Source organism: Argiope bruennichi, chromosome 9 (assembly GCF_947563725.1).
Source record: "Argiope bruennichi chromosome 9, qqArgBrue1.1, whole genome shotgun sequence".
NCBI classification, from domain to species: domain Eukaryota; kingdom Metazoa; phylum Arthropoda; class Arachnida; order Araneae; family Araneidae; genus Argiope; species Argiope bruennichi.
In genome coordinates, this window is record NC_079159.1 from 67,794,406 (window position 1) to 67,816,155 (window position 21,750).

At 27.3% G+C, this 21,750-nt stretch overlaps 1 protein-coding gene across 3 annotated transcripts in view; it reads right to left on the reverse strand.

The window, feature by feature from the left end:
* Positions 1-21,750, reverse strand: part of LOC129984204 (protein lin-28 homolog) — a 241,009-nt gene that overhangs the window by 140,695 nt on the left and 78,564 nt on the right. For 2 of the 3 annotated variants that reach the window (XM_056094027.1, XM_056094025.1), the window contains exon 2: positions 1,728-1,843. In XM_056094027.1, coding sequence (XP_055950002.1) covers positions 1,728-1,843 — 116 coding nt within the window. Of the gene's footprint in view, positions 1-1,727; positions 1,844-9,236; positions 9,292-21,750 lie in introns of those variants that run through there. The other variant, XM_056094026.1, reaches the window with a different exon arrangement.

Genomic DNA, 21,750 nt, shown 5'->3' on the forward strand with positions numbered 1-21,750 from the left:
AATTTCTACACATGTCTGTGAATAAATATTGATGAATTCTTGGAATCATGACCAATTTCTATTTTTTGAGTTGCAAAATAGCATTAATCCACTTGGAAAACACTCAGAGCTTGTTCTTAGCTCTCGCCACATAAAAAACTTCTCATTTTCCTTCCTTCCCCCTGACTGAATCGTGTTCTTTCATTTTGGTAGATTCCTTAAAGTCAGATCTTCGCTCATTACATCAATTGGCTGCTGTTACCACAAATCGTCGCCGCTACGATCAAGTGCGGTGGCTTACCTAACGGCTGGATTAAAAGCGAGAAGAGCTTTAACAACCGTGGCCATTTTGTTGTGCACGTCCTGGGATTCCCACTTTCGATGGAGGGTCAGTTTATGATCTGCGGAATGACCTCACGTTGGAGTTGATGGCGACGCTATTGGATTTGATGAGTGCTAGCGCACCTGCTGATCGAAGGTGTGGAGAGATTGCTCTTCGCACACAGTGTTTTTTTCTTTCTATTATCTTAACATTTTTCTTTCTATTATCTCAACATATTCTATTACTACAAAATATTTTTAAACATTTCTACGAATGAAAAACTAGCATTTTTGTAATTTTATAAGGAAAAATTTTCATGCCAATGAAATTATAAAAGATATTCAGATATAATAACAAAATATTCAGATATGAGATATTATAGTTTTTGAATCAAATACAAATTTTATTTGTATTTTATAATTTTTCTTTGGAGAAACGAAGCAAAATTTAAGATTAAAACTTCCTTTAGACTCATGATAAATTCTTAAAGAATATCTAAAGTATAGTTTTATTTATTTGTCTTAAAATAATCTGGAAAAAATATTGGTAATTTTTATTGAATAATAGCTTGGAAAATGAAGATGATTAACTGTCAGGTCATTTTTAATATTTCAGTCGTATATCGTTAGGTAAGAAGAATCCATGATTTCAAATTCTATATCATAGCCGGTTTTTCAACGACAAAATTTAAGTATCCAAACCAAGGATGACTCATTACAAGCGTAAGAAAAGTATTTCACTTTGGAAAGGAGATAAAAGAAAAAAATATTGCCATATGAATTGAAATTGAATTGATCTCAAATTGAACTAAGCTTCTTTTAAAAACACTTTAAATGCTCTTTATAAAAAAATAAAATTCTTTCAAAAATTACAAATAATATTATCTCAAAATCAGCTCCATATCTGTATATAAACCATATTGGAAATAGAAATTTTTTAAATGTATATTCCAAATGCTATCATAAAAATTTTAATAATAAAAAAAGCTACTTTATAAAGAGAGAGACGGGGGGAGGGGGAGTGGGATAAGAGAAAGAATAGAAACGGAAAATGAAAAGAAGATAGGAAAAAATCATATTCCATTGATGAAAAATAGATATGTTTCATATTTGAGTTTTGTATTTATAACGAAATAAAATACATTAATGTTATTGCTATTGGTAGAAAATCGAATGCAAGAAAATCGTGTGACGATATAAATGCAATGGAAATATTGAAGACTACAAATCGACTTGCTGCCTTTTTCCGTAGTTGCACTTAGAACACTTCAGGGCTTTTCTACACTTAAAAAATTATTATCTGTTTTAAACATCAATTAAAAAATTATTAAGTCGATATCCAATTATAGGGTAAAAATGGAACGTCTTGGAAAGGGAAGCAACAACAACAAAAAAAAAAAAAACCAGCAGCAAACATGCAGACTGACCTGGTGAACAAAAACATCCGGTCCTCCATCGCTGGGTGTGATGAAACCCCATCCTTTGGCTACGTTGAACCACTTGCATTTACCCCTCCTTCTACCAAGAAAGCTTCCGTTGCCTCCTGAAAAACATGAATGAAAAGTATTTAAATAATTTACGTATTTATGCATAAAATGTTTATTTATTTTTTTATAAAATGATAAACATGTCTATGGACACAATTAAAGTAATAGTAGTTTGGATAAAAATTATATGTGAATTTCACCAAGAAAATTATATTTTGAAAGAAAGCATTTAATATTTAATATCAGTCTTTATTTCTATTCACTCCTAAAAGGTCATAAAGATTAAGTCATTCGAAGTTCTTTTAACAAGATCTTTTACAACTTTTAAGATCCTGTAACAAGACAACAGTTTCTCCCAACAGTTATTTAAGAAGTGCAAAACTCTTGAACCTAAGTTGCAAGATATTAAGATAAGACGTCCTGCCGCATAATATAAAAAAAAGTGGTTATAAATGCAAAATTTACAAAAGAAAATTATTTTTTAAGAACTTATTTAAAATGCTTATCTGTTACTAAGATGATTAACATTTGGTAATTGTCTTAATATAATAGATTCAATTTTTTACTACGTGAAGTTATGAATTTCCATATATGAATTTAAAAATAAGACTAAAAAATATGAATTCTAATAAATTAACAATATTTAATAAAAATTCAATTCTTAAAAAATTATAACTGAAAAGAATAATAAAATATAACTGAGTATTTTAAAACGGAAGTAACACTTTCAAATAAATTGTAGCTTATTTGGATGAGTTTGAAGGGATAGGATAAGGATAATCCCTTACAATAATTTCAAAATTTATTTATTATCTTATTTTTGATAATTTTTGCCGAACTTTTGTAACTAAAATTTTGATTATCACATTGAATTCAATATGTAAATAACACTTCAATCGCATCCTATATCCACATCTTGCAAGCGAAAATTTATTGTCTTTTCCTTGAAATAATATAAAATGTTGATCGAAATTGCTGTTAGAATTTTTTCTCATTTTCAGTATAGAAATGTACGAAAAATCGGCAAGTACGGATATTAAAATGACAAATAAATAGAGGAAAACGGTGATTTTGCAGTTGTGAAACTTATTGTCCTTGTTCTAATCATAGGAGAATTCAGAAATCGACAATCTTTTATTATCTACTTTTGAAATGTTTTTTCTGGAGTTCACTTTTTTTAGTAGAAATAGTGAGAAAAAAAAGAACATGAACAAAAGGATCCAAAATATAATAAATAATAAAATATGATAAAATGATCCGAAAATATAATATTTTCAGGAAGTCATTAAATAAAAGTAAACTGTCAATGTCAATACAACATGGAAAAAAGAAATCAGCTATAATAATAAGAATTCGTCCATATTTCTCCTATGGAACAGAAGAAATTCTCATAGACAGTATTTTGCAATTGGTACAAATATCTCAAGTTAGTAATGATCAAAAGTAATGGATATAGACGGACATATCTTGGTTTTCAAATTTCATAGGAATCATATATGGTAATTTGTGATCCCAGTATATGCTATAGTAATCGTTAACATCATTTGTCGAGGTTAACCAATATAAAAAAATAGAAATCAAACCGGAACCTAACAATTAAGTTCTACATTTTAATGGAAGAAATAAATATGCACTGACCTTCATATTCAAGCGATTTGAATGTGTTTAATGTTAGAAAGGAAAGATTTTACAGCTTTTAGTAAATATTCATTCCTTGCAACTAAATCAAATATTTTAATTCATTTAATTTTAACTGAAGAGCTTCAGATAAATTTATTAAAAATTTAATCTGAAGAATTATTGGCTGATCTTTCATATTGCATAACAGACGGAAAATAAATTTATCAAAATCATAGTGCAGTTAAGTGTTATTCGTGGAGGAGAGGGAAATTTATTATTTTCTAGTAATACGTTTTTATTCTAATTATTAATATTTTTAAAGAAATAAGAAAACAATAGATCTATTCATCTATCTCTAATCTCTGCCCCAATTTTACTATCTTTTTTTCATTTAAAATTTCATGACTTCTAGATATGCTATCAATAGTGGTCAAATCTCTACTCGCCTCAATTTTTATTTCGAAACTTTTGCAATTGTGTAGACATTCCTATACCAATCAGAATACTCTATGTATGTTGTTCACGTTTAATTTTAAATAATTGTTCTTCTTCTTTCTTAAAATAAATGTTCTTTTTGAGAAAGGGCATTACTCTATGTATGTTGTTCACGTTTAATTTTAAATAATTGTTCTTCTTCTTTCTTAAAATAAATGTTCTTTTTGAGAAAGGGCATTCAAAAAATTATTTCTACTAATCTTATCTAACTTAATACTGGTATAACTGATAATAGAAGGCCACTGATTTTTTGTTGTTGTTCTTAACATCGAAATTTAATATTTCGAAATTATATTGAAATATTTTTTTTTCTCTTTTGAACCAGTAGACTTCGATGCTTTTTATATTTAAATCTTAATTTAGTATTTTTTTCCTTTGCAAAATTATCTTGAAAATACCATTCAAATTGAGAATCTTTCGTTAGTTTATATATTTAGGATACTTGAACAAAAACATCCCGAGGAATAATGTTTAGCCTATAAAGAAAGTACTTATCCAAGGATTTAAGCCAATTCTCTTAAAATTTCCAGTGAACAGAAAAATAATATAATGAGAGCATGAGGTACCTTGACAAACGCATGTCTATGTCTCTAAATATTGAAGTTCTCACTGTTACAACAAAATATCCTCATTGATTCCATAATCCCCTTCTTTCCAAAATTTCCTAAACGTTGATCTCGGGAAGAAAAACCAACGTCCTTCAAAGCCAGTCCCATTGGCACAGAAAAACAACACTACAATAGCCTGGCGGAACAACATAAATACTAGACAACGTCTCTAATAACGAGCGTCACGACGTAAAAAATTGCGGCAATAAAGTAAGGAAGTGAGCGCAAAAAATTAACAAGCCCAAAACGAAAAAAGAGCAAAAAAAGGGGATGATCCTGTGGAAGCCAATTTGCAGCCCTAAGTAGCAACATAAATTTAAGCTTATGTACATAAGGGAAGAAAAAGAAAAATCCCATCTCCCCTCTACTCGAAGTATGGGAATCTTGATTGAGGAGTACTCCACCCCAAAATTCAGACGAGAATCTCAGCAACGGGCCTAGCACGTGCCTTACGAACAGTAGTGTCACTAAACATGCTTTGAACACCCCCTAAAAGTGCCCCGATTTTTTTTTCGGAGAGAACGAGGGAGAAAGCCGGTGCGCCCCTGACCTTAGGAAATGGTGCCCCCCTTTCTTGCCCCCTCCCTTGGTCTTATCCCGTAAAAATAGCATCCCCTTGTCTGCTGTATTGCCTTCCCCAAAGAGAAGCCGCACTCGCTTGTCGGCGGACGTTTTGGGGAGAGATTTTTCTGTCGTTGCGACTTTTACGGTGATTGTTGTGAAATTGAGATTTGGAATAGATAAATGACTCGGCACGGGATCGTAAAAACGAACATTTTTACCGCAACGAAGCATAAGAACGATCTTTTAGTCATTTAGTCTTTGTGAATGAAAATTTCCATACTCTCACTCGATACGATTCTTATTTCTTTCAGTGGCAGATATTTTCCATCTACAGGCAGTGTACATTATGATACCAATCTTTTTATGATAGGGATGATAGGGACCATTTAATTTCACAATTCACCACGTTTCAAATATGTTACTGATTCGTTTAAATTAATATTTTTTTTTATTAACTTTGTAAATATATATCAATTTTTATTTATTTCTTATGACTACATATTTCCCTGAATTCACATTTGTGCACAATATTATTAAAAGCAAATATTCAACGTTTAAGAATATTCTATACCTAAGTGAATGTAATGAAGAATATAAGAACCTAACCAATTATTTTTCATTAAGTATTTATATTATCCTAATACTTTTAGCAAAAATATTTATTTGGCTACTTGGTAATTAAAGCTCTTTTAATTGACCTGTTTTTGTCCTCCTCTGAACCTAAAAACCCTATTAACTTTCTGACTGCTTTGTTAGAAATTCGCCACTGTTTTGGTTTCTCTGAGAATTCTCCATAAGGGTGATTTGTAACTTTTACATAGAATAAACAAACATAATTTGCGTTACAAACTATAACAAAAGCATGGTACAGCGAAAAAAAAGGTACTTTTGAATTTGAGAAGTTCAAATAATGCTAAATTCTCGATTATTGATGTTTTTCATAATGAATATTTATGGAAAATAAATGGATATCATAAAAATTAGAATTCAAATAAATAAATAAATGTGAATAAGCAATGCAGGCATTCAGGAAAAAATAGAGCTAGATATAATACCCATCAGATGCAATAAGATTAAAATAAATTAAAAATGTAATTATCTACTTTGAAATTTTTCTTCATAATCTTTAATTTAGCAAAAGATTATAATTTTCAATTACCTTAGATCATATTATAGCTTATTTCCATTTTTCACAATTTATTTTTGTACTCTCTTGATGAGCTAAGAATACGTAAATGTTTTAATATATTCTCTGAAACTTGACAATTTAATTTATTAAATAAAAACTTCATATGAAATACCTCAAAAGAGAAATAAATATATCTTGAAACATAATTTTATAAAAGATTTCAAAAGTAAATATGTAAAAAAGTTAGGCATTTACCAGTAAAACTCTAAGTTAGAAATAATTACAGAACACGCTCATCTACATACATCTACAAAAAACAATCTAGAGTAAAAATAATTTTTATTCGGTGTTTGGTATATTTTATTGAGTAAAACCTGTTCCTTTTTTTTTTTTGAAAAAAATAGTCATTTATTTAAATGTTATACAAATTTACCAATAATATTGATATAATCTCTATTTTTCCAAGAAATTTCTCGATTGCGTTCAAAGATACTATATTTGAGTGATTTTATTTCAAAATTAAAGGCATAGTTTATGACATAGGCATAAATTATGACATAGTTGAAAGAAAGTATGGTTGATATTGTACGGTTTGAAAGATTTATTAAATCATACATATATCAAGATAAAATTAAGTCATTTTAATGTTGTAACGATCCAAAACAATTAACAATATCTGTATTTCTAATCAAACGTGATTTTAGTAACCATTTAAAATGCATAAAAGTGATTGCCGTTTTCATTTATAGTAAAATACCAATTCAATATTGCATTTAAAATGGAAAAATGAAAAGTTCTAGTGCACAGTAGGATATACTCAAATAACTTAATATTTAAAAATATTCATTCTTTCAGTTTCAAAAAAAATTGAACAAGTCAGTAGTTAAAGATTAAAATTAAAATGAGGTTTCAGTTAAGCACAACAGGACAAATTATTAAATAAAAGCCTATTTCACTCGGCATAATTGTTAACAATGTGACTCAAATATCCTAAACTATCTGAAGTTTTAAAAATGTTTTCCAAATCACTTAAGATGTATCTTGAATTTCAATCCATTAAACACTTTCTATAAAGCTTAGAAATAATATATGATTTAACCTGCATTTTAAATATTATATACGATTTTACATATAAATTTATTTTCTTTACTTAATTGTTGCTTCGTATCTTATTTAGTTTGATATATAGCTAATTTACATTTAAATGTTAGTTGTTATTTATAAATAAAGAAGTATTTTGATTAAAATTTTAAATAAATATTCAACTATAATTCTTCCATTAAATTTAATATATTGATTCAAGCATTTTGTTTTCTTTCTAAGAAAGTTCTTAAGGAAAAAAAAAAACTAATACTACAAGGAAAGGTTAAAAGTTAAAAATTTTTTTTTTCTACTATTGCTTAGCTAAGAGTGATACATCACCTTATTTTTGAAATCTATGTAGAGAAAAAAGTAAAATAAGAAATATATTACAGTCACAGTTCTGACAAAGAACAATACAAAAAATGTCAATGAATACTTAATTCTTTGAAAAACCAATTCCCATTGATTATATATACTGTGTAATGAATCATTTATGAAAAATTTATATAATGCTATTATATTACATGGTATATGTAGATGAAAGAGAGAGAGAGAGAATTTTCTGAAATTAATACATAATTTACCCGAATTCAAAATTTTTAAAATGTATATACAATTTTTCTTACTAAAAGGAATTAACATTTCTTTCTGTTAGTTTGTATGGCTTATATTTATTAATGCTTCTTTCATGTCGTGTAGTAAGAAGAAATAAAAAAAATCTTTAAAAATAATTTCAATTTTGAATTATTATTCAGTTTAAAACCTGCATTTTCTCATTTGAGCATTGGTAATCATATTTATAATTTTTTTCCGAAGGTAGAATAATTTTGCAGCTAGATGTGTTTGTGTTAAACGGTTTCAAAAAATATTTTTAGTCACAAGTCCAAATATATATAAATTCTGAAATTTATATTTAAAAGAACAAATTTAAATCTCAAATGTTCAAACCTAAAATCTCTTTAAATTCGTAATATTAATTTCTCTTGAAGAAATTAAGATATAAAAAAATGGAATGTATCTTATTATTAGTGGCTAATTCAGTCTACATGTTTCTAATATCGATAAATAATCACGCGAATAAATTTGCACTGCATTTCAGACATGAATATCCCAGGTAAAAATTGATGAACGTTTCTTCCAAGATATAAATAAATAAAAATAAATAAAATATAATTATGTTAAAAATAAAAAGTCGTGTTTATTTTAGTTGAATGAATGCTCAATTGATCAAAAATCCTTTATTTTAATTAGAGTGTCAAATTTCTGCTAGTTAATCTTAAGAGTTATTATTTGTTATATTTATTAAAGTTGAGAGTTATATTTGTTAAAGTTGTTTCTAAAGTTAAATATTATTTTTGTGTTTAATTGAAGAGGAATTATACATTTATATTTAGAATTTTTAAAATTCTACAAATTTTAGAAAAGTAGCTAACTTTGTTGATTCTCATGAATTAGTTAAAGTTTTTAGATTTTTCTTTTTTCATCGGCAAGTTGTTAAGTTTTCCATGAGATTTCAATAAAGTTAAAGAGATTATCTGTCTAGCATGATGGAGTGAGAAACCATCACTAAAATTAAACCTTGTTTCTTGACACACATACATTGGAATATTCTTGTAGCCAATTCATATTTAAAAAAAAAAATCAATTATCGAGTTTGAATTATTATTGAAATTGTTACATTCATTATCAAGCGGCAGAAAATTACTTAAAATTTAAATTTCTGACATTAAAAAAAATTGCTACAATTTCTATCATAAAATTAGAAAGGGGACAAAAGTAATTTCACAACTCCTTTCAAAATTCCGCTCAAAGGAAGAATGAACAACGATAACACTAAACCTATCACCGGTTTCAATCCAGCGACTCTATCTGAACCTATCTACCGCACACACCTATAGAGAAAAAAAAGGGGGGAACAAACGCGTGAAGGGACGAGTGAGGATGGCATACCTTTCTTCGATCCCAATCTCATGCCGGAAGCATTCCAGCGTACCTCTTCTGCAAACCACAGCCTCTTTCCGAGAACAAAGCCCCGCCCAGGCATCGGCTCTACATAACTGAGTTGTTTGTCACTTCAGTGACTCAACAAGAGGCATGAGGCCAAGAACACGAAGCACTTCCATTGGCCCCAGAAGTGGCTATGACGCGCGTGCTAACAACCGCCTTCCTTCGCATTTTTAAACACGAAGTTTGTTGACTTTCATCCAGCTTGACAGACCGACTATGATGCGAGATGGATTTAAATATCTTCAAGTTTTTCGGTGGTATTTATATACGAGCAACTACGCAGTTATCCTTCCTGGCAAGGTGAAAGCATTGTTGTGATTGCTGGGAGGGCTTCGATGCCGTTTTGGTCTGGGAAAGATAAAAAGTTGGTATGCTGAAGTTTTAAATTCAGCGTTCTGAATTGAAAATTGTTGTCATTTTAATGGTACTGCCCTCAGCGTCTTGTCCTTTCTGACTATTAAGCATTTTTCTTCGTTGTGAGAAGATGAAATAATCATAGCTATTTTGTAAAGAAGCATGTTAATATGAATTATATTTATCTTAAATATTCAGGCATATATATGTATGTATTCAGTGTAATCATATAGGAAAAATATTTCGTAAACATATCGTCAGCCTAAAATATCGGAATAATAAATCCACAACATTTATAATTGTTGAAACATAGATGATATCTGTAGTTTATAGTGAAAATTCCGCTAATGAATAATTTATATTATTTTTACAATATGTCAATGATTTTTTCCTTTCCCTTCTAGCAGTGAAAATAGAGAATTCCAATTTAATCTGGTATTTACTGATAGGAATGCAATCCAAATAATATAAAACTCATCTTAAAATCCTTAACTGTGACATCCACATATATTTTTAGAAACTCTCGAAAAAAATATTTCGATTAACGTTGATAGTCTGTCACTATAACAAATGTTATAATGGGTCGAAAATTCTGTTCTTCGAATAACCACAGTTACGTGCATGATTAAGTGTTTAGTGATTTAAAAGTAGTAGCATTAAAAGTAGTGACTTCAACTGTATTCTACAATTTGCAGAATAAAGTAGAAGCTTAGATTTCCTTTTGAATCCAACTTTAAATAAGTCATAATCTGATTCAAGAAAAGCTATAAGTAAAAAAAAAAGTTTCCTGCGTGTATCAAATTTCTAATTGGAAACTATAGCTTCATGCTTAACTATATGTTTAAATTTCAAATCCTTTGTGAAGCGTCATTACATAATGACAGTCAAAAATAACTGTAATCATTCACATTCTGCAATAGCGACAATAACATCGTTCCTTCTAATTTCCAGCATGGAATTGATGAGTAAATTGATCATAATGAAGGTTTAAGTCATTACCATGTCCTTACAGAAGCCCACAGAAAGAAAAGTCCTGCATATTATAGAACCTAAATTCTGGATTATCTATTATTACTTTTTACTTCCTTTGAATATATTTCCAAATATTTATTTAATTATATATCCCAATATTAAGTAACATATTTGTGAAAAAAGTAATAGCAAATTTTGAAATTTCTTCTTCATTATGCTAGTAGTTTTTTACTACATGCTTATTTAATTAAATATAAAATTAGATCTGGACGCATTAATCTAAAAAAAATCCATTTTAACAAAATAGAGAACTACACAAAACGATATCTGTTAATGAAATTAGACATAATCAAAATAGTACATGATCTGATAAAATTATAAAGTTTATTTTTCAGGGAACCAATGAGAATCACAAATTTTAGTTTGAGTACTATTCACTTTCATGCCATATATCCAAAGATCTTTTTTTTCAAGTTATTGAAAATAATCACTATTAGTTACAGGAATTTTATACCACACATGATTTGATCATTTAAATGTTCAAAAATTTTCTTCTTCTTAAAATACCTGATTGCGTATACTAATATTCTGAATTTCCAACTGCAAATAAAATCAATACATAATAATCTAGATTCTTAATGAAAATCTTACAATAATAGCTCAGTATGCGCAAACGCAGCTAAAGATTAAGAAAAAACGCACGTAATTTATTGAGACTGTAAATAAAAGCAGCGCAATAATGGATTTTAAATAAAATCTGCACAATAATGCTATACGTAATTTTATTGCACGTAATGATTTTTTTTATTCACATAAAATCGATTAGATTCGAAAAAAAATCTTAGAGAATTTGGTTAATATCAACATTATCTTCTTACAGGACAGAAATATTGAATTTTACAAAATATCATTCTTCTTATTTTTTTTTTCAAACGTTAATGTTTCAAAATTTTAGAAAGTATTCATTAAATACTGTTTCTATTTTCTATTTTATTGAGAAAAAATTTATTCTAGAAATTTTTCTAAAATAAATTTATCCTTGTTTAGAAAAATTATATTTCGCAAATCAAAATAATCACCAAATGTATCCATAATTTTCAAAATTATTTAAGAATTCCTGATTAAGAAATTGTTACGGTAATTCACTATAAGATTCCTTAACTTAACTCTTTTGATTAAAATTTATCTGTTCCATGCTGTCTTCATTAAATTTACTTTACAAAGTTGTATTTGAAAATAAAAAAATTGCTTTGTTTTAAGATATGTAAGTATGAAATCGGTTTATTTATTTACACAGATATTTAGTCTAGAATTTTTTGTCTTTGTTGATCATATAAAGCTGAATATTTAAGTCCCTATCACCTCAGTGTCCAAGAAACCTTTTCAATTGCTTATAAGTCTTAGATTATCCCAATGCGCTGCATGTAAGTTCACATTTACTTAATATTTAAGTATATGTAAACACATTCTTATTAAGGTTGCATGCCATCTTAATAAATTACAAAATAATGATTTTTATATTGAACAGGTTAAATTAGCAGGGATTTGAAACCCTGTACAACTGTTAATAAAAATCATATTAATGATGAAAAACTCTAACCAAAGTTAATTTTTCAATTCAAAATTTTAGAAATTACTGCAGGAAATTCAATTTTTAGGTGTGTTTTCAAACCTAATCTGTTTTACACTTTTTAAGAATGCTTCACTCATTTTAAGAAATTTTCACATAAATAAAGATTTTTAAATCCTCTAAGAATCTAAATATTTTAACCTAAAAACTTTATGGTTTGAAAAATTAGTTTTTTAAGTAAATAAACCGGAATTTTTTTCGTTCGCTAAATTTTTAAATTATTAAGAATACTTCATTTGCAGAATTTTAAAAAATATGTATGTCGATGTAAATGAAAATCTTTCAATAGAACATGAATTTTGGGAAAAAACAATCTTCTGCTTAGCAGAAGTTTACTTTAAGAAGGAAATGTAGTGTTGTAATAAAAAATAGAAATTATTGCTAAGGGTTTATATTATGTGATCAATAGGATCTTCGTATTTTAAAATGTCATGAAACAAATTGCTTATTTAAGTAGATACATTTTTCAGATTTATTTAGTTTATAAAATAAAATCTGTGATCAATATAATGATAAGATAAATAAAATAAAGTTATATGACTAAATTAAAAAGAGCAACATATATCAAAACATTGAGTAAATAAAATTAACTTTTGTTATAAGAACAGAAAAATATTAAACACAAAGAAGTTATTAAAGATATTATAATTTTGAAGAACAATTTGAATTCTTTACGTGAGATTAAAAGTAAAGAATACTGAATCTTAAGTTATATTTTTGATCATTATGGAATGTAGATTTAAGTATATAATTAAATAGCTAAAGAAATTACACGGAAGTGTAAGAAATGTTTTTCGCTTAATAGCTTAAATTTTGCTAACTACTTTAACATAATAAGCAATTTGAACATTCTTTATTTATGTGGGAAAAAAGTTTCACCGTATTTAATAAGATCTGTATGTATTTTCTGTAGTGACTTCGGAAGTAAGATTTTATAGATTTATTAACTATCATTGAACCATTTTGAATGAAAGCAATTTAAATGGATTCAACTCGATTTACTATCATCTGCAAACTGCATGTTTTCCCATGATATACAGTAACAAAATTGTCTTTCTTTTTCCTGTAAATTGCAAAATTTATTCCAAAATTGAATTGGCACTATTTATTTGACTTTGATCAAATAAATAAGAATTGTTTTCCATGAGTAATTTCAAACAGATAATTAAAAAAATTCTTATAACCCTTTTTATTATTTAAATGTAATTCTTGTATTTTAAATATGTTATCAAAGTAGGATATTTATTTTTTTAAAAAGTTTTTTGGCCCGGTTCAATTCGAGAAGCTTAGGATGGATTCTGAGTTGAATTATTTAATTGCTTATATATATCAAATTCGGATAGCGGAGTGCAATGAAATAAATTTTGATAGCTTAATTGCTGTCCATCAGATAAGATTTCACAAAGAATCTCTTCTTAAAAACGTTACGAAGCTATTAAAAATGACCTCTATTAAAAAATAAAAAAGAAGGAAAGGTGATAAAACGAGGTGATCAGCCAGAGAAGAAAAGAAAAAAAAAATGAAACCCTGTTCATTGAAAAAGATAAAATCATCTTCTATCCTCATTTTTATATTATAGGCTATTGAGAAATGATAAAAAAAATTTCGAACACTGAATATTATTTTTGTTTGTGTTTACAAAAAAGTTATATTTCAAATATAAAAGTTAAACTTTCATTTTAATAGCTGTTTGAGAATAATTAGGCTCATTCTTATCTTTGAAATTCTTTCTACGGAAAAAAGATATTTCTTTGCTACTCACTTTTAGTCATGTTACAATTAAAAGAGAAATTTTTAAATAAGTATTTTTTTAACTTCTTGCAGTTATCGGTTTATTTTCTGTAGCAAAAAGTGAATAAAACTAAAGAAAGACAATTTAAAAAAGTGCTGTGCTAAAATTTGAAATATTATTATGTATACTTTGTACTTTTCTAAGTACTAAAACAAATTTATTTAAAGGAATTCAAAGTTTTTAAACTCTGCTACAAATAAATAACAAATAAATGCATTCAATACAATTAGCGTTAGTATGACGATGTCAGCAATAAATTTTGCGTAATATATATATATGCTTACGAACATACTTTTAAAATTTATTGAAGACCTCTTCAATTTACATTTCTTCCCTTGAATTTTTTTATTATATCTTGAACAATATACCACCCATAATGTTTAGGATAAAAAATAAAATAAAATAAATCTTGCTTCTTTGGTAATATATATATTTCAAGTTTTTATAATCTTGCATTCGATTTCCTTAAAAGCCTGCTTTTAATTTTGTAACAAATTAAGTGCATGTAATTATTAATGTATTTATACTGTCTCTACCAATTTTGTAGCATAAAAATAAGAAATGGTAGGTATAGTCATAAAAAAATCTAACAAATATATTCAGATATTTTTTTTTCATTTTCAAATTTACATAGTATGCGACTATTTTATATTAATCCATGCACAATATATATATAATAGTGCTCAATCGTATCCAGGTTTTTCACACAGAAATATTTGCATAATATAAGGATACTTACCAAAACATTTAAATTGTGGATAACACACTTCCTGTTATTTTAATCATTTTCAAAGCGTCACAATGATTTCTAACTAGTTTGCTACAAAATAAATTTTTCCGATCATTTTTTCAAAGTTCATTCTATGTGTAGTAAAAACTTAAATACTAGCTGTTTATTTTGACGTATTAAATGTAATCTGAATTGGCACGAGGTTTTAAATGCATTTTAAATAATCATTGCATTTTACTTTACATTAGAATTCCTTACAACAAACTTTCAGATTTATTTCTTTTTAAAAGCCCGAAATGTAATAAATTTAATCTTATAGAAGTATGATTAAATTTCTATCCCTTTTTTTTGTAGACTTTTTTTATTGTTATTTTTGGGGCACGCTAATTAACTTGTGCTAAGTATAATATCAAAGAATATAAGTATCGCTTACAGAAATCATTAATTTAAGATAAAGAAGTTTCAAAGAATATCTATATTTTTTCGGCATTTTTTTAAGAGTGCGTAATAATTTAAAATTTCATTTTTCGCTTGAAAAATAAATACATTTCAAAGGGGAAAAGAGATGTCAGAATTTTCCCTAACTTTTTTGTTTGATTTGCATTTTTACCTGATTCCAAAATCCTTCAGACGTTTGCACGAATATCTCAGAAATAATATACTAATAATTCAATATAATATTATACTAATAATTCAGTATAATACTATACTAATAAACCAATATAGGCATGATATGAATACCTCAATAACTAGATGAAAACTCTTAGTAAAAACATTTCAATCACTAAAGATTGACTATTTCACTTCGTTGTTTTGATTTCGTACGCTTTTTAATTTATTTCTGGTTTCAAAATTTATTTTCGTTTTTTTCTTATCATTAATTTTTTTCAATGCAAACTGATGTCATGATTAAAATTATCCTTAAATTTACACCTATTGCAGAGTTTTCTGATCAAGTGATTTCTATCACTTGCCTTGAGATAAGAATTAATTTTTTACGGGAACAATGCAAGCCGCATATGTTTTAAAGCATGTTGCATTCGCAGTTTTATTCAATATCATATCTTCTTGTTGATATTTTACAATACATTTATATTATGTATAAAATGCATTTATGATACATTGTATAAATATGATAATGGTCATTTTTAAACTGCTCATGCAATACTTCACATACATCTATTCTTATCATAGCCACTAGAAATTTTCAGTAAAGTAGAATTCAAGAAATAAATGCTTGCATCTTCTCTTTTTAATTAAAACTTATGAATAAAAAGAAGGATTCTGTAAGTAGAACATGTATCGTTCCAAATATGTATCATTCAGCATATCCATCTCTCTTTTTTTAAATTATTTTCCAGTTTTGTCAATGAATTGAAAAAAACATATATATAAGTTAAAATTAATTCTGCTGCATAATTTCTTTTGAATTGAAATTCTAATAACGATTTCTATTTAAAGAAATAATTTTAACTTTATGAAAAATTATAATATTCATTGATTTATTTTCGTTTAATTCTTTAAATAAACAAATTTCACGTTAAATACTTTTTATTACTAGTTCTTTGTTTTTGTTAAATTAATAATATAAAAATTTATAAAAAGTTAACAAAAGCTTGGACAGGATATATAATCCAGTATGGAAAGGTTTCCCTTTTGATATATTATTAGAATTAATTCAGTACTTATAGAATTCATAACAGAAATGTATATATAGTCAGTTATAACAATGGAATTGAACGTAAACATTTAAAAGTAGTTAATAAATTAGTCATTAAAAGGCTTAAATTTTAGTATGTCAATTTAAAAGCATTTACTAAAACAATAAATTGCAAATGATGGAATACAGTTCAGAATTTCTGAATAATGATTGGTCGCCGTTAAAATTTCAAAAATATCTTTTTAAAAACCAAAAACAAAAAAATGATCTCGTTTAAACTGCTCAGTTATACCAAATTTTAAGATTAAAATAGCATCAGCCTTATCAAATTTTAATATAAGTTAGTCTTATAAGTCTTTCAAACAAGTTAGTAAAGAAAAAAACCCATAATACAAACTCACCATGCTCTTTTTACCGACTTTGAAACATTTCCACAGTGGATTGCGCGTATCCATTATTAATACACAGTTAAAACTTATTCACAAATTTTATCCTTTCTCTTTCACAATTTCCAATGCTAATGCAATAAACGACGAACGCATTTACCAATGAATACATAATTTCAAACGAATTACTTTACTTTTAGACCATTCCTCTCAGTATATATAACTCGAACATGAAATCAACGTTAAATCACCGTGCTTCTCGCATAAAGCATTCAAAGGAAGTGGGGTGCATTACCTAAGAGCCAGGTTAAACTGTCTCCTCCCTTATCCATCTTTAGAGGGGTGCTTTTTGGGGTGTAAGGTTCTCTTTTTCCCCTTTTTTTGCCACAATTTTTTTTTCTTACTTTATTTTGCAGTGGCTTACGTTTCTCTCAAAATCAGCACCGTATTTCTTGCAAGATTGATTGATGATTAGAGTCTGTATTCATTACCTTTGAACTTTTAATTACATGTTTAATGAAGGAAAATGCAAAAGTCAGGTATAATAGCAATAGTATTTTCTACTGAAATTTCTAAATTTAATATTGATTATAAAAAAATTCAGACATCAAAAACACAGCAGACTTCATTAAAAGCATTAACATAGCAGAATTCTTAACATTTAATGCTTTACAGTATTGTAGCAGTATTCAATGCTTTAATTACTTAATGATGTAACAACATTACAGTATTGTTTAATGTTGCTTGCAGCATAATAAAATTGCTTGGTTACTGTTTTACATATTTTAAATCATTAAAGTAATACTTAACCCTTTAAAAACATTTTCGCAATGCCTAAATTTTTATTTATTCAGGATTTTATATGATTAATGTTTTACATATTTAATACTTTCCAATATTAAAGTAGTTCCATGCGATTCGTATATTTAATATTTCACAGCATTAAGCACAATTTTTATGACATAAGTAACCTTTGTCTTTAAATAGGAAAAACAACTAGCATACTATCATTTACTTTACTATCTAATTATTGCCATTTAAACACGAATATTAAGGATATATTTTTCAATGATATTTGTTCTCACTAATTCTTCTAATAAAGATGTAGATTTAAAGTCGAATTGTAAGATGCTAGTTAGCTTTGAACTTATTGATTAGTTTAACTAAGCTAAGGTACACATAACTCAGCGTTATAAGCATCAGGGGCACAAGATGACGTTAACGTTATATGAAGCACAATACAAATAACATGAAAAAAGTTGGATCCTTTATGATGATTATTATGAATCCTTATTCTTCAAAACACATTTTTAAAATTACAATTTCATAATTGTTTAGTTATTTTTTTCGTCCTTTATACATATTTTGCTAAATTTTAATCAATCTCGTAATGGCAGTCAGAAGCAAAATGAATCTTTTACGTAGTAGTTTAAGTATAAATATATTTAAAAACATGACTATTTTAACATTAAAAGAATTAAATTTGAAACAGTGAAATGACGTACTCTGTTGCATTGTTCTAAAGAAAAAAATAAATTTCAATTTACTAATCTCAGACTATCGTCTCAATTTAAGTTTTGATTCGATAATTATTATTCGGTTTCTGCATGGATAATGTTTGATGTAATACTTATGCATAGTAGAAACTGTTATAAGAGACCAATATTTCTAACATTTTAAAAATAAATTTATTCTAACAAAGAATGTTTAACAATGTTTTTGTTCAACTACCATGATGTGAAAAAAAAATCTCATATTAATAGAAAGGGAATTTGGAATTTAATTTGTATTGCATCACGTTATTTATACAAAATAAAATTCTAAAAAGATTGTAGTTATTTTAGGCATTTAAAAAATTCTTAATTAATATATTTGCTATAAGGAGGGAGATATGAATGCTGGGGACAACGAATTATATCTTTCACATTATATCTAACATTAGTCAGAAGATATATTACTAAAAAAAATATTTTTTTTTTTTAGAAATTTGATAAAACATAATTTAAGATTTTGGAAATAATAATTTTTACAACAAAAGAAAGCCTAAGTCTATCGTTGAAGAATTGAATGGAATGAAGGTAAAAGGATATTTTTTTCTATGTAATTTAAAGAAATATTAATTTAAATAAAACAGGACGCACTTCTAAATTATATTATGACTGGTCATTTCTTGTTTTGTAAGTATCTTAGTGTTTGAACAAAAAGCATAATATTTCGAAAAGATTAACTTTTTTATCAAATATTTTAAGTGTATAAGATATTCCGATACAAAAGGAAAATTTTGAATTTATATACATTTCTGATAAAGATTTTTTCTTAACATACATATCTGATAAAGATTATGTATAAAGTCTGTTAAGTTCTTTCTGAGAAGTCATAGCTCATTTTAGGAACAGGTATTGAAATAAAAAGATGTAAAATTTTATTCTCAGCCAAAACAATGCTCTTTTATTTGTAGAATCTATACATTTCACTTATAAAATGCATTTGTTTCAAAGTGCCGTTTGCTAGAGAATTATTAAATCAATGTATATATTTCAGAAGCAATCACTATGTGTCTAAGAAAAACAGATTATCTAATTAATTTTAATATATTTTTTAATTTCATGATTTTACAACAGTTTGGTCAGACATGCATAATTGATTTTACACTGCCGAATATCTCTATAATATGATGCCCATACACTAATTTAATTTAAACAGAAATTAGAATATTTTGCATTAAGTTTATAACATATGTAAATTGGGGGTGGTTCCAACTTTTCCTCTTTTAATTAAAGACCTGGTATTTTTTAAAAATAATTTCGTGTAATAATTCTCATTAAAAATTATGCAAACTTAAATTATTTAATTCTTTAGATTAAATCATACATTAATCTAAATATTAAAAATTATTTTTCACTATCAAAATCATTAAACCAAACCTGTTTAAATAACCTGTGAATAGATCACTACTCTTGTTTCATTCAAGGAGGAAGTTGCCTTTCCTGTTTTGCAGAATTCTTCACTTCCTCAGACACACACTCCTTTATCTCCACCCCCGACCACCAGAAAGGGAGGCCTTCCTGAACCAGGATGTCGTTATTTTTTAGTCAACAACTCGACATGACCGATCTACTTCAGATCTCCAGATGCAAAAATTTTTAAGCGATTTCCTTCTGACCGAGAGCTTACACCCCCTTGCGAATCGCCTAAACGAGAGGTGGGGGTGTTCACTTTGAGTCCCTTGCATAGCGAAGCAAAGAGGAGTCCCAAAGTGAGGGTGGTAAACCGTTTCCTTTTTTCTGTCTTTTTTTGCTGTTGATATTTTTAATGGAGGGTGCACAGAGGAACTTCAGAACGTCATTTCCGGAGCATGGGGGTGTTGAGTGGATGGTGGGGGAGGATGTGTTGGAAGGTTAAGGCCAGATGTTGGCATTCTACACAGTTTACCGTTTGTTGTCGACCTCGGCCTGCTGTTTGGTACACTTAACCTACATTGATTCGGCATAGGATACAAATGTAGGAAATGAGAATGCATTCAATGTTCACAAAGAATTCATCGTTTAAAGTAAATGGTGGCTTTGTTTTCAAGGGAAAAATTGTATTATAAGACATGTGATTCGAAGCTTAAAAAACATCAAAGCAAAATATTTCTCTCATTGAGTAGAAGTGGGAAATGTATATTAATAGAAAAGTCGTGATATTAACATAAATGGTTAAATGTCAGATCATGATTTTTCTAATATTAACATTTCAAAATTCAATAAAATGAAATACAAACTCAATTTTTTTTAGGAATTAAGCATTTTTATGAAAGAGCGATGACAATGACGACTTTGATTTAATGTTTCAAAGCTTTTAATATATTATAGAAAACCACAGTAAAGGTTTTATTTACCATATTTGAACATTTACCGATCTTGTACACTTGACAGCGTCAAAACAAACGAAATATTTAACAACTGAAAGCAAATTTGAAGGAAAAAAATGCATAAGTGAAAAAAAATTGATTTTTTAAATAAAAATTTCGATTGGTCAAGCAAGTAGCTTTGACATTTGGTTCATATATGGCAACGCTACTTGCCTGGTTAAGAAATACAAATTTATAAATTTGTTATCGGCATTGGCTAATTTATTTCACTGAGACATAAGTTAAAATATATCCTTGAAACCTTATGACGGGAAATCTTTATACAACTGTTAGGTGAAAGAATAATAAAATAAATCATATTTTTTAAGCTGCATATTTTGGCAAATACCTCAGAATAATTAAATTTTTAATTCCTATCATTAGTGAATATTTTTTTGCAGAATACTAATGTGATTATCCTTTATCAAAAAAATCAGATTTAAGTTATAAACTAGTAATTCTAATACTAGCTATTATACTAATATTTACCAAAATAATGTTAGACTACAAAAACGTTTTCGCACAAATCATACTAATGACAAAGTTATGAACGCAACATCTAACTGCAGATTAAGATAATAGAAATATGTTGTTTTATGTCATTATTTAAAAGGTATAACGGCATAAAAAAAAGGTAAAATATGGCTTTTTCAGAAAAAGCACTGTTATAACAACATTACTATCTAACCCTTAATTAAGTGCTGAAAGCCCAGTATATGTTCCCCTTTGATCAATAAACACGAATGATTGTTTAAAATAGAAATGTTGTTTATGACTTCAACAAATGACGAATACCAGTTTTAAGCATCGTTTGGTTGAAGCCTCTCGAAAAATTAATTTACAAATATCGTTTACTTCAAAGTAAACTACAAATTTATTAAGAAATCAATAAATGCGTAGTAAATAAATATCTTTCTTTCTCTTACAGAGCCACAAAAAGAAAAGGCATAGCAGAAAAATATGGCAACTTTTGAAGTCTCTTTTGTCATATAAAAAAATTTCTTACATTCTCTCAATTATTCAGTTGGAAAAAGTTTACAC